General features: G+C 42.7%; 1 protein-coding gene across 24 annotated transcripts in view; it reads left to right on the top strand.

Moving 5' to 3' along the window:
- The window catches only part of Dysf (dysferlin), a 208,332-nt gene that overhangs the window by 161,697 nt on the left and 33,213 nt on the right, over positions 1-13,422 (top strand). For all 24 annotated transcript variants that reach the window (XM_015479534.2, XM_015479530.2, XM_015479532.2 and 21 more), the window contains one exon: positions 10,487-10,585. In XM_015479534.2, coding sequence (XP_015335020.1) covers positions 10,487-10,585 — 99 coding nt within the window. The remainder of the gene's footprint in view (positions 1-10,486; positions 10,586-13,422) is intronic.

Genomic DNA, 13,422 nt, shown 5'->3' with positions numbered 1-13,422 from the left:
AGGCATTGGGGGGGGGGGTGGTAGGCAATGAAGAGAGGGAAATCAGAGCCGAAATCTGTTAGCTATTTGGAGTAATTGGTTATTTGCTGTGTTTGCTGGTTGGGAAGCAGAGCACATACTTTACGGTCTCTCCTGTTACGGGGGCTGGAGTCACCCGCCGATATTGGATCCTTGTTGCCGGAGCCCTTGGCTCGGGGCGCCTTTCCCCTGCTTGGCATTCCTGTGGTCTCCTCGGGGGTGCACCCCTCCTCCCTCGATGCACACTGCAGGGGGGACAGCCCGGGGTGAAACTTGTCTGGCAAACTCCAGGCCCCATCGGGGAGGAGGAGGAGGCCCCTGTTCTCCCAGCCAGCTCTCCTAGCCTCCACCTTCACCCGCCACCATCCTCCTCCCCAAGAGGTCTTTCCCTTGGGTCCAAAGGACCTGCTGATCCATACAGAGAAAAAAGACTCTTCTCTTCTTATAGGGGCATTCCTGGCTGTCCTTGGATATCTACAGATAGAGAGCTTTCTCCAAGGTTTAACTTATTGCCTCCCTCTCTCTCTTGGTCCTGCACACCATCCCCCACCTCACCTGAGTCTTAGTTGTGCTTGGAACCTGCCAGAGCTCACTCCTGAGCATAGGGCTCCTCTCAGGGTGCTTGGTGAGGTTCCTTAACTCATTTGGGTGTCCTTCACACCTCTCTGCATGAACCGTGGCCTGGGGAAATCAGACTGAGTTAGCACCAGTTCAAAAAACTATTTGAAAAGTCATGTGATTTTGTGTATGAAAATGCACAGAGTGACTCCAACAGTAGGTTGACTTTGGCCCATAGTAGGCTCCCCCCAAATCCTTTTAAAATTGAATTTAAGATAGCTAATATTAGTGTCTGTAGTTTGAGAAATACTTCTGTCCTGGGAAGGCCTTCAAAAACAGTTTTTCTCTCAAGTAGCTTGCTGGAACTTTTTAAGTAAAACTGGCTCCCTCAGCGGCGGGCTTAGGTGAGCTCTTGCCCACCCAGCCCTCCTGGAATCTGCACAGATTCTGAATTAGAGATGTGTCATTGGTTTCTTCATAGATTTGGATACTCTGATGAAATCTTCTTTCATTCAACCTATTGAACGGATTCCATTCAACCTATTGGATTCCATTCCTTTAGGAGTTCTCCGTGGGTATATGGGATCAGGCTGCCCTTGGAAGACCAAGTCCATGGGCTCAAGTATTCAACTTAGGCTCTTGAGTTGGGAAAGGGCCAGCAAGCTGGGTCCCTCAGGCCTCCTGCCCATGTGAGCCCCCATCTGGAACAGACCGGAAGTCAAATGATGAGGTCCCCTTACCATCTGCTTGACTTTGCTGGATCTCAGGCTTATTCACGGCCTTTGAGAGCAATTCAGCACTTTGGTTCAAGGCCTCCCCCCTAGGCCCTGCTGCTGATCCAGCTTGAAGTCAGGGTACACAGAGGAATGATCTCCTGGACAGACGAGGAGGCCCGACTACAGGGAGTGTCAACAAGAGTCTGAGAGCCCAGTGTTCCACTTGTGGAAATAATTAAGTGATTTTTTTTTCTTTTTTGCTGTGAGTGTGGAGAGTTCTGCTGAATCAACATGGTAGCTGGAAGTGGGCATTTGTCTGTGTGGTTTTTTTTTGGGGGGGGGTTAAGTGATTTAGTATGCGTGGGGCAGGGTCAGTTTGAAGTCAGGGTATTTGTCTGGTCTGCTGTAGACGTGAGTACTTGAGTATTATGTATGTGTCTGTATTTGTGTGTCATGAGTTGGTAGTCTCAGTTCCTTAAACCTCAGAACAATTAATTGAAGAATTAGAGGAATCATCATTGGATTTTTCCAGTTATGCAGATGGTGAGTCAGGGGGTAGCAGTGTTGGGCATGAAGCGGATGATGTTGGCCATATCAAGAGAGTTTATGGGCTGGGATGTAGCTCAGCGGCAAAGCGTTTGCCTCACATTTACAAAGCCCTGGGTTTGACCCCCAGTTCCAAAAAAAAAAAAAAGACAGAAAAAAAAAAGAGTTTATCATGGTAAACTTCATAGGTCAGAGAACATCTTCAAAGACATTAACTCAGAGTCTCATAATAATCCCAGTGTTGGATTGTTATAATTATCTTGATGCTAATGATTCTCTAAGAGAAATTATGTTCAACACAGTCTAGGATGTGTACCTCTGGGTTGATACAGGCAAAGAAAGCCTTCTTAAAATCATACAAAAAAGGACTCCTTTATTTAGAAGTGAGTGCATCCAGCATTCTCCATGGTGACCTAAGATTTAACATTATAACCTTGCTGAAAGATAAATGTCACCAAGTGTGGTGGCTCACGCCTCTAATCCTAGCAGTGTTAGAGGCTGAGGCAGGAGGATCGTGAGTTCAAAGCCAATCTCAGCAAAGGCAATGCGCTCAGTAACTCAGCGAGACCCTGTCTCTAAATAAAATACAAAATAGGGCTGGGGTTGTGGCTGAATAGTTGAGTGCCCCTGAGATCAATCCCCGGGATCCCCCCCCACCCCAAAAAAAATGATTGTTACCAGAAACTTTTCTCTTTGATTCAAGCAGTCATCCAGGGGAGAAATTAAAAGTTTTATTTTTGTCCTCCAACCCCACCCCACTTTCTAACTTCACAAAAAGGAGGGGATAGAATTATTATTGCCAATTTTGCTATCCACATTCGTGTTAAATGTGTTAGACCCACTGGCTGATAATGAGAGATTAAATGTTTGGAATGTACCATGCTGATTTGGGTCTTTGGAGGGATTAGGGTGCCCATTAGTCTGGATTGAGCCTGGGGAAACATGTCTTTGTTACGTGGCTTTGGTTGCTCGGGAACTGAACGTTGGCTATTAGCTGAAATCGGAGAGGCTCTCAGTCCGTGCCTTGATCACACTTGCTTGCTTGGCTGACTGAACAATGAGGGACCTTGAACCTGGAGCATGGGAGAATAAAGTTTTAACAGCCAGATTTCTTGTTAGAACCTTAGCTGACACTTCAGAAATCAAGCCTCTTGCATTTCTTTGGTCTCCTTGCCATGCTCCAAGGCCAGATGCTTAGCTGTTGCAAAATGAGGTCAAGAGCACACTTGGAATTAGAGAACATAGAGCTGCATCCCTTTTGGCACTTTGGAAGATGGGAATCCATCAGTGTCAGAGGGTTAGTTGGCCTTGGCATACCTGGGGTAGGGGGAAAAGCTACTCTGCTTTTTTGTGGGTCTCGTTCTTATGGGTGTGCGAAGGTACTCTTGAAGTTCCTGGGAAGAGAAGGAAGAAATGGGCTTCGAATAACTCCAGCAGAAGCCAGATTAGTATAATGGCAGGGATGATATTTTCAAGTCACCTTTGAGAGTGTTAGAAATATAATTTTACTTTTCTGTAAGTCAACTTATTCTCTCCTTTGAGTTTATATATATATATATATATATATATATATATTTTTTTTTTTTTTTTCCTGATGGTAATCATCAAGATTTTAGGTTTAAACTTCTTTTAGTTTGGGTTTTCTTCCCCCCTCTACGTCCCTGGGAGGCGGCTAAATGCTGGTTTGGGCTTCCATAATGTCATTACCTCTGCAGAGAGTTAGTCCTATTCCTGGCTTGTGTCCACCCTGGCATCTAGGGGCCTGCTGATTTCAGGGCACCTGGATTATATTCCATCTGCTGACAGCGTCTTCTCATCTCTGCCCCACCATCCTGTAAGGCCTCCTGCCCCCTCCCCCTTTAACTAACTTGCAAGTCCACCCAGGGAGCGTGGCGCTATTTAGCAGCTAGCTCTCCCATGATTCTCTGGGATCTATGGGAAAAGTCAAGGATTCGCTGGGCTCTCTCCCATGACATCCATGAAACCATCTTCTGTCAAGTGCCTCATGCCCCCATTCCTCTGGTAACTTCTGGATGCTACCAGATCCCCAGAGTGAAGGAGGAGCCAATGGGAGTGAGGATAGGCCTTATCAGGAGACTTCACAAGTCTCTAGTTCTTGCTTCCTGTCCCCCTCTGCACTTGCATCTGATGGGGGGAAAGCTGGCTCAACAAAGCTTTCTACAAACCTGCCATTTTAATGGTACATTATCTGCCTTTGGAAACTCAAAAGCCATGGTTCAGCACCTGCATCCAGGAGACCACAGATGCCCCCTGCTGCTAGTTAGGCATCCATATGTCCATCAAAAATTTACTGAGTACAAACTTGTATCAGGGAGGGTTCTAAGTATTGGGGATATGGGTGTCACCAAGACACAGGGCTCTGCCTATGGTAAGGAGACACAAGTGACATATATGGGGTGTCAGGTGGGGTTAAGCACTATGGAGAAAGGTCAAGGAAAGGTGAGTAGGAAGGTGGAGAGGGCTGCTGTCATGTAAAATATGGCCACTAGGAGGGAAGGACTGAGATGGCATTGGCAGGGAGGGAGCTCCTGCAAGGGAAGGGCATGAGGGTGTGAAGAGTTGAGGACCTGAAGGGCCAGTGTGGCTGGAGTGGGATGAGTGAGCAAGAAATCAGAAGGGTGTGAGGTGAGAGAGGAGAGGCTCCTATCACAAGTGGCTTTCCGGGTTGTGAGGGCTTTAGCTTTATTCTGAGTTGACAAACGGAAATAATTAAAAGCTGGGTGACTTCGGCCAGTGTCTAATTGCTGATGGGGAGGATTTGGTAGAGGTGAGTGTGATGATGTAGGAGAGGATGGAGAGGATCATGGAGTGAGGTCCCTGAATGGGCCATAGGGGATGAGACCTGGGCGCAAGTAGAGGCTGGCCTTGGGTCAGCTGACAGGCACAGGGGGAGAGGTGGCGAGGGCACAAGTGTTGTGGGGTCTTGAGGAAAGAGAGCAAGAGGGATCAGGGTCCATGACAAGAGCAAGGCTAGGGAGGAGCGTAGCGGTCCAAGGAGAAAGAGAAGTGTGGAGGAGTGGGGGTGTCAGGAGATGAGGAGAGAAAAGGGCTAGGAAAGGAGTCGGGGAGGACAGATGGCCCTGGGTGCAGTGGAGCCTGACGTGAGTGTGGAACGAGACTGGGCAGGTGGTTTGATGTTTTCCTCTGGTCATGTTTGATGTTCGAGACAGGAAGAGCTGGATTGAAACCCAGGCTGTTTGGGTCAGAGATAAGACGGCTCCAGAGAAGGGCAAGAGAGTTCAAAAGCAGGAAGCACAAGACAGGGAGCCAAGGACTGGAGGGGCAACAAGCGGAAATTAGGTCATGTGTCCACCATGTCTCCTCTGCAGGCACCATGTGCATTGAAGGTGAGGGCGGTTGGCTAGAAGAGGGGTCCCCTCTATGGGATGGAGGAAGGAGATGGGGACAGACTCACTGAGTGGGTGGCCCCACTGTGATCAGAAAAGAAGCTTTATCCTGGAGAGCACTTGCTGCCATCTCCTCTCAGCCATTCCTGGGCTCTGGCAACCCCTCACTTATTATTTTTGTCTCATTTCATATAAATGGAATCATAGTTTTGTTTTTTTCTTGTGATAGACTTTTATTGCTCAGCATGTTTTCAGGGTTGATCTGTGCCGTAGCATGTTAACTGTTTTTTATGCATTTTGATTACCAAATAATATGCCATCGTATGAGGGCATCCTGTTTTCTTTATCCTTTCTTCAGCTGATGGACTTTAGGGTTGTTTTCACTTTTGGGCTCTCATGAGTGATGCTGCTATGAACATCCAAGTACAAGGTTTTGTGTGGACCAGTCATCTTCATTTCTCTAGGATCTATGCCAAGAGCAGAATTGTTGGGTCATTTGGATCTTTGTATTTAACACTCTGAGTGGTGGCCAGACTGTCTGCCAAAGTGTCCGCACCATGTGACTTTCCCACCACAGCGTTCGAAACTTCCAGTTTCTCCATATCTTCAGCAACACTCTTTATTATCTGATTTATGGAGTATGGCCATTCTGACAGGTGTGAGATATTTTCTCATTGTGGTTTTGAATTGCATTTCTCTGATGGCCAATGCTGTTGAGCATCTCTTCATGGGCTTGTTGGCCATTTGGATATCTTCCTTGGAAGATAAATCCATTGCCCATCTTTAAATTGGATTAATTGTCTTTTTTCTTATTGTGTGAGTTCTTTACATATTTTGGATACAAATTTCTTATAAGATAAACGATTTGCTAATATTTTTCTCCCAACCTGTGAATTGTCTTTTTAACTGTGGTGGTGTCCTTTGAAACATATTGCTGTTATGCTTTATTTAAAAAATGTTTAGGTTTTAAAGTTTTGAAAGACATTCTTGTATGCAATGAAAACTCAGAAATTTTTGAGTAATACACACAAAGAAGGAATAAATGAAACATTATCTTACCATTCAGAGGTAAGTACTATGAACATTTGGGATTCCATTATGCATTTTATAAGTCTCATCAGTTGTGAATATCTCTCCAGTTCAATATTTCTATAAAATCACTTCTTACGTTGCATAATCTTTAATAATGTGGGTGAACAGTTTGCTTAAATAGTTCCTTGTTGTTGGACACTTAGGTTGTTTCCAATTTTCACTCTTTTTAATGAAGTTAAATCTTTCTGAATATGCATGGTTAATTTCTTTGGATGGGTTGGAATAGAATTGCTGGGTCAGAGCATATACATTAAAAAACTTTTTCTGAGGATAGTTCTGGGGATTGAATCTAGGGCCTTATGAATGCTAAATATGCTCTCTCCTCAGCTACATCTCCAGGACCTGATTGCACATTTTTAAGGCTATAGAAACTTGCTCCCCATTTGCCTTCCTGAAAGATTGAGGCCAGCTATGCTCTGCGAGCAGTTTGTGGGAGATAGCCCTTGGCCAAGAAGCCCACCTGGTCCATGAAACAATACTATTAACAGTAATAGCATTGCATTTATGTGCTATGCACCATTTCAAGCACTTTATACATATTGACTGATTTATTCCTCATAATAACTCAAGTTGATATTATTTTGCCATTTTACAGATTAGATGATTGAGGCACAGAGAGGTTATATTGTTGCCCAAGGTCAACAGCTGGGAGTGCAGGATTTGAACCCTGGAAATCTTGTTCCTGAGTCCTGGATCCTAACTACTTTGCTTTACTCTCGATTTAGGTCTCTATCTTATGCAATCAATTGTGGACAGAGGTAGCTGTCGGTATAAATGCTCAGGAGGGAGAAAGCTTGGTACTCTCAAATACAATGCTGGCTGTTGCTTTAAAATGTTCATCATGCTAATAAAGCTAACACTTATTTTTTAATTTTTTCTAATTTGTTATATATGACAGTAGAATGCATTATAATTCATATTACACATATCGAACACGATTTTTCATATTTCTGGTTGGACACAATATAGAGTCACACCATTCCTGTCTTCATACATGTATTTAGGGTAATGATGTCCATCTTATTCCACCATCTTTCCTACCCCCCATGCTCCCCCTTCCCCTCCCTCCTCTTTGCCCTATCTAGTGTTTGTCTAATCCTTCAATACTCCCCGCAAAAACCCCATCATGAATCAATATCCTTATATCAGAGAAAATATTTGGCATTTGTTTTTTGAGATTGGCTAATTTCACTTAGCATTATATTCTCCAACTCCATCCATTTACCTGCAAATGCCATGATTTTATTCTCTTTTAATGCTGAGTAGTATTCCATTGGGTATATATACCACATTTTCTTTATCCATTCATCTACTGAAGGGCATCTAGGTTGCTTCCACAGTTTAGCTATTGTGAATTATGCTGCTATAAACATTAATGTGGCTGTGTCCCTGTAGTATGCTGTTTTTAAGTCCTTTGGATATAGACTGAGAAGTGGGATAGCTGGGTCAAATGGTGGTTCCATTCCAAGTTTTCCAAGGAATCTCCATACTGCTTTCCATATTGGCTGCACCAATTTGTAATTCTACCAGCAATGTATGAGTGTGCCTTTTTCCCCACATCCATGACAACACTTATTGTTGTTTGTATTCTTGATAGTTGCCATTCTGACTGGAGTGAGATGAAATCTTAGAGTAGTTTTGATTTGCATTTCTCTAATTGCTAGAGATGTTGAACATTTTTCATATGTTTGTTGATTGATTGTATATCCTCTTCTGAGAAGTATCTGTTCAGTTCCTTGGCCCATTTATTGATTGGGTTATTATTATTTTTTTTGGTGTTAAGGTTTTTGAGTGCTTTATATATCCTAGAGATTAGTGCTCTATCTGATGTACATGTGGTAAAGATTTGCTCCCATTCTGTAGGCTATTAACCTCACTGATTGTTTCTTTTGTTGAGATGAAGCTTTTTAGTTTGAATCCATCCCATTTATTGATTCTTGGTTTTAATTCTTTTGCTATAGAAGTCTTATTAAGAAAGAAATTAAAGGGATACATAGGAAAAGAAGAATTCAAATTATCACTACTTGCAGACAATATGATTCTGTAACTACTAGACCCAAAACATTCCACCAGAAATCGTCTAGAACTAATAAATGAATTCAGCAAAGTAGCTGGATATAAAATCAACACCCATAAATCAAAGGCATTTCTGTACGTCAGTGACAAATCTGCTGAAAGAGAAACTAGGAAAAATCACCCTATTTACAATAGCTTCAAAAAAATAAAATACAAGGGAATAAACTTAACAAAAAAGGTGAAAGACCTCTACAATGAAAGTTTTATTGCAGAATGGTTAGAGAATGTGACCGTCTTGGGTTTTATTTCTGAGGCTTTATTGAGATTTGCTTTGTGGTTTTTGATTTTTTTCTAAGTTCTTCAAGGGTGCTGGAAAAGAAGGTATATTTTCTGTTTTTGGTTTACATGTTTGTTTGCTTGTTACCATTAGTGGTATTATCCAGACTCTCTGTCTCCTATTCTTTTTTAAGTTTACTTGGATTTTCAAGACTGAGAGACATAAATCCTTTCCCACAACTCTTGTGTTCCTGTCTTTTCTTTGTACAAAAGCATACTAGTTGGTTGTCTGTCTTTGTCTGACTTATAAATGCAAATGTTAAAGTATCTGGGCTGGGAAAGAAAGGAACTGAGCAGCTAAACTGAATTCCATTTTAACTATTTTTACCTACGTGTACCTATTTGTACATATTTGTGTGTCTTTGTGTGTTTCTGTGAGGGTGTAATGAGATTTGGCATATACATCTCCTTTGGATGTGACTGTGTCAATATTTTCTCCTGTGTGCTTGTCATTGTGAGTTTGACATATGTGTTCATATATGTGTGTTTATCTGTAGCATCTTTTTCTTTAACTTGAATCAGGGCTAGGGACTGCCTTGCTATTACTTTGGCTTTTTGTGGAGTGGTTAAAAGTCAGGAGCTCTGCCCCCTTGTGTGTTAACCCATCTGACTCTTGGTTTATCTCTCCCGGCAGCAGAAGATCTTCCTGGTAAGTGGGTCCAGTACCAACAGCTTCTCTCTGGCACTCATTCTTTGCTCTGTCTGGGGATCAAGAATGTTAGGACCCTAAACCCCTGCTGTCACCCTCTCCCCAGAATGTCTGTTCATGTGGCCCTGGCCTGGCTTCTGCTTGTGCTCATCCCTTCATAAGCAGGAACTTAAAGGACTTGGTGTTGGCCCCAAAGGGCCCCTAGTATTTTCGGAAGTTTGATGGTAGCGATTCAGGTTATTTTATGACCTAGTGCAGGCTCCTCTGGAATCTCCTCACCGTCCTCTTGTAAGAGTCTCAGAATGGACTCTTTGGACACCTTGCACATGGCCTTTCTCATTGTACTGGATGAGCTGCTGGGGTGTGGACAGGCATAAACTGAGTGCCCAGCCCCACGTGGGTTTCTGAGGCCTGCCTACTTGTGACCATCCCTCCTTCAGGGAACTTGCTGACTTCCTGGGAGACAGGGCACATTCCTTAGACAGGACATGGCTGGAGGACTGTTCCCCACTCAAGAGCTGGAGGAGATAAAAGGTGGGAAGGTCAGTGTTTGCCACACAGACAACAGGCCCTCCTCTTCCTGCAAATGTGAGTGACTGGAGGAAGGAGAGGGCTGAGAGAGAGACATTACAGCCTCCTCTATGCTCACCCAATTCCCCTGTTTAGCAGCGTCTTTTGAATAAAGGTCACTTAGTATGTATTGATTTTTAGGGATTGTGCCTTGATTTGACCTCTAGGAAATCTAAGTTAGGGTTTCCAATGTGGGGAGGGGAAGGGCAGGAGAGGTCTAGTGCATTTTGTTCATCAATAATACATTACTGACATTTCCCCCCCAGAGCAGCCTCGGTACCCTCTGATTTTAGCATTGGTATGTCCTTGGGATATAGAGGGCGCCGTGATAATTATACCCACCCTACAGAAAGGCCCGAGAACCTGACAGAAACACACACAGTGGGGTCAGCACAAGGGCCAGAGCCTCTGCCTCGCAACCCCAGGCAGAGGTAGACACCTTCTCCTCCAGTCTGTGCCCTGGAGAGGCAAGGTTTCAGCTCCCTGCTCCCCTAAGCTCTCCTGTCAGGTGAGCCTTGGCATCTGGGTCAAGCCAGAGGCCTTGGTGGGGATCCATTAAGAAGGACCTTGCTTGGCAAGTTGTTTCTTACATGGTCTCTTCCTTTCTCCCCACTCAGGAAGAGGAGTTCATCGACTGGTGGAGCAAATTCTTTGCCTCAATAGGGGAGAACGAAAAGTGTGGCTCCTATTTGGAGAAGGATTTTGACACTCTAAAGGTGAGGTCTTGCTCCCAAGATGGGATTCTCTTCAGGCCTGCCGTCACTGGGCACCTGGGATGGGCAGCGGGAGATACAGCAGAAAGATAATGTGTGTGTGTGTGTGTGTGTGTGTGTGTGTGGTTGGGACTCTTGATGAACTAATTGGAATGAGAAAGGTCATCCACCTATTTGGACCAAAAAGTCAATGTGGGCTGGGATAACTAAGAAAGTATTTTGGTACCTGTGATACTTGAAGTATTTGCAGGTAAAATGATGCTTGAGTTTTGCCTTAAGAATGCCCCTTCAGACCCCAAAAATATGCAGGAGGAAGATACATGGTATGGGTGGTCCTCTGACAGATTTTCAAAAGGCTAAAAATGAGTAAGCCTATAAAGCATTAATTGTTAACATTGTAGATGGGTACTTAGGGATTTGTAGTACTATCTGATCTCTTCTAGTGTTGTTCGAACTTTCCTATAATAGAAAATTTGTATTGAAATAAAAAGTGGAATCAATCTGAGAAAGTACCTGTGGCCTCTGAATATAAAAATATGGTGAAACCTTGTCTCTGGATAAAAACCAGGGCTAATCAGCCAAATTCTGGTATTTTGAGGAAGTTCTAAAAATGCGATCACTCTTTTAAAAAGTGGATTCCTTTTTAAAATGATGACCAAAAGTGACTCAAAAATCACTGCCCAAAGGAGTTGCAAGTTTCCTGTATAGGGTTACCAGATAAAACCCAGGATGTCAGGTTAAATTTCAGATAATGATGGATGATTTTTAAGAACCATTTGTGTTCTTGTGTGGGACATACTTAACTAGAAAGTATTTTTTATTTATCTAAAATTAAAATATAACTATGTGCCCTCTATTTTCACTTACTTCTTTTGAATGTAAATGAGAAAGATTCTGTGCCCCACGATTACCCACAGGCATGGACAGGAGAGAACAAATGGTGGGTGAAGACTGTCACATGCATGAGACGGGTCCCCAGGATCTTAAAGGGGAAGGAATAAGTGAGGGTCCAGGGTAGTTGGGTGGCCTGGTCTTTCAGCTGATTTTTCTGCCTGAGAGTCTTTGGTGGGGACTCTGAAGGGTGGTTTCACGAGGTGGCAAATGTCAAGTCTGATGTGTTAGAGGCTGCCTGATGAATTGTGCCTGGAGACCTGGCAGCTCAGAGATTAGATGACAGGCAGCAACAGTGGCTCCCCCAGCAGTTAGCTCTTCATTGACTTCACAGCTGGGTACGTGAGGTTGGGCAAAGGGACAGGACTATTTGTGTACCAGGAAGAAGGTTCAACACAGTAGGTCTGGCATATGGTACTGTGGCCTTGCCAAAAAATGAGACAAACCAAGCAAGAATGAGGACTGCTGCCAGGGTGGCCCATGGCCCTGGCCCCTCGCTGCTCCCTAGGATGCCGGATGCTGAATTGGCACCCAGCCCTCTTGCTTGACCTCTCTGAGAAGATCTCCAAACAGCATCCAAGTGAAAATAGCCTGTCCAAAGCAAAAAGGCATTCCAACTATTTATGGGGGAAAAACTAGACTTAGAAGGAAGTCCTTTAAGGATAAGTAAATAGAAGAAAGCCAGCATCACCAGCATGGGTCTTTGAAAAATAGCCTATAGCATAATGGAGAGAACAGAGTATACAACAAGTGGAGAAAAACTCATTTTGGAATTTACTAGCATAGGGCAAAAACCAATGCATAGTCTTAAATAGCAAAACGAAAACAAAAGATATAACAAAGCATTTAAAACAAATTATAGAAAAAAAACAGTAGAAAAAGAGCAATACAGATTGGTTTTCCTAATAAACAAAAATGGATTAAACTCTCCTATTAAGTGAAAAGGACTCTTAGACTATATCAAAAGTTGAAATTCATCACACTGTTTTTTTAAAATATTTATTTTTTTAGTTGTAGTTGGACACAATACCTTTATTCCACTCATTTATTTTTATGTGGTACTGAGGATCGAACCCAGGGCCCTGTGTGTGCTAGGCAAGTGTTCTACCGCTGAGCCACAACCCCAGCCCCCACCACACTGCCCCTTTATAAGATGTGTCCAAAATGTACAACTTAGAATGATTAAAAAATGCTTTGGCAACCAATGTTTTGGCTACAAATACAATTTCAGGTAAGAATGAACAAAGGGGAAGCAGGTAGAACTAAAGTAAAAAGCAAAGAAAAAAAAGAGTTTTATAGAAATAAAAAGATACATTTCAATGAGAAGGCACCCAATGCTTAGAAATATTTGAGCAAAAATGGACAGGGATATATAAGCAATTACTTCAGACAGATAAAACACAGAGATTAAAATTGAAGTGAGGGATTTTAATATATATTACTTTTTGATCAGTAAAAAAATAAATAAGAAAATAAAAAATCTGAGTAACTGGGTAAGATGTTTTAAAGTTATGTCAAGTTAATGTTGCATCTTTACATGAAGTCACAGTTGTAGCTTTAAAATAGAAAATAAAAGTCATAAAAAATAGAGAATACATTTTTTCTAATGCTCAGAGAATGCTTACAAAGTTTGATTACATATTAGTTTAGTAATATGTTCCCCAAAGCAGATATCATACAAGAGAGCTTAAAATAAAATGAGAAATTAATAACAAAAGTTTAAAAAGAAAGTTAAACCAGTTTGAAATTTTAAAAAGTATTTTATTAGGACTTCCAGTACGAACATGACTGCATAAATCAGCATTTTTTCCCTTTTCTCTTGGAAATCATTCAAACCCACAAAATCCATTTTTTTTTTACCAGAAAAGTTGGAAACAAATACAAGTAGCAGACTCCAAAATATAAGTAAGGGCTGCCCAAGGACAACTGAGATTGGGTAGAGACCCACT

Source organism: Marmota marmota, unplaced genomic scaffold (assembly GCF_001458135.2).
Source record: "Marmota marmota marmota unplaced genomic scaffold, marMar, whole genome shotgun sequence".
In the NCBI taxonomy this organism is placed as follows: domain Eukaryota; kingdom Metazoa; phylum Chordata; class Mammalia; order Rodentia; family Sciuridae; genus Marmota; species Marmota marmota.
Note: the sequence above shows the minus strand (reverse complement) of the source record. Positions and strands in the feature narration are given on the sequence as shown.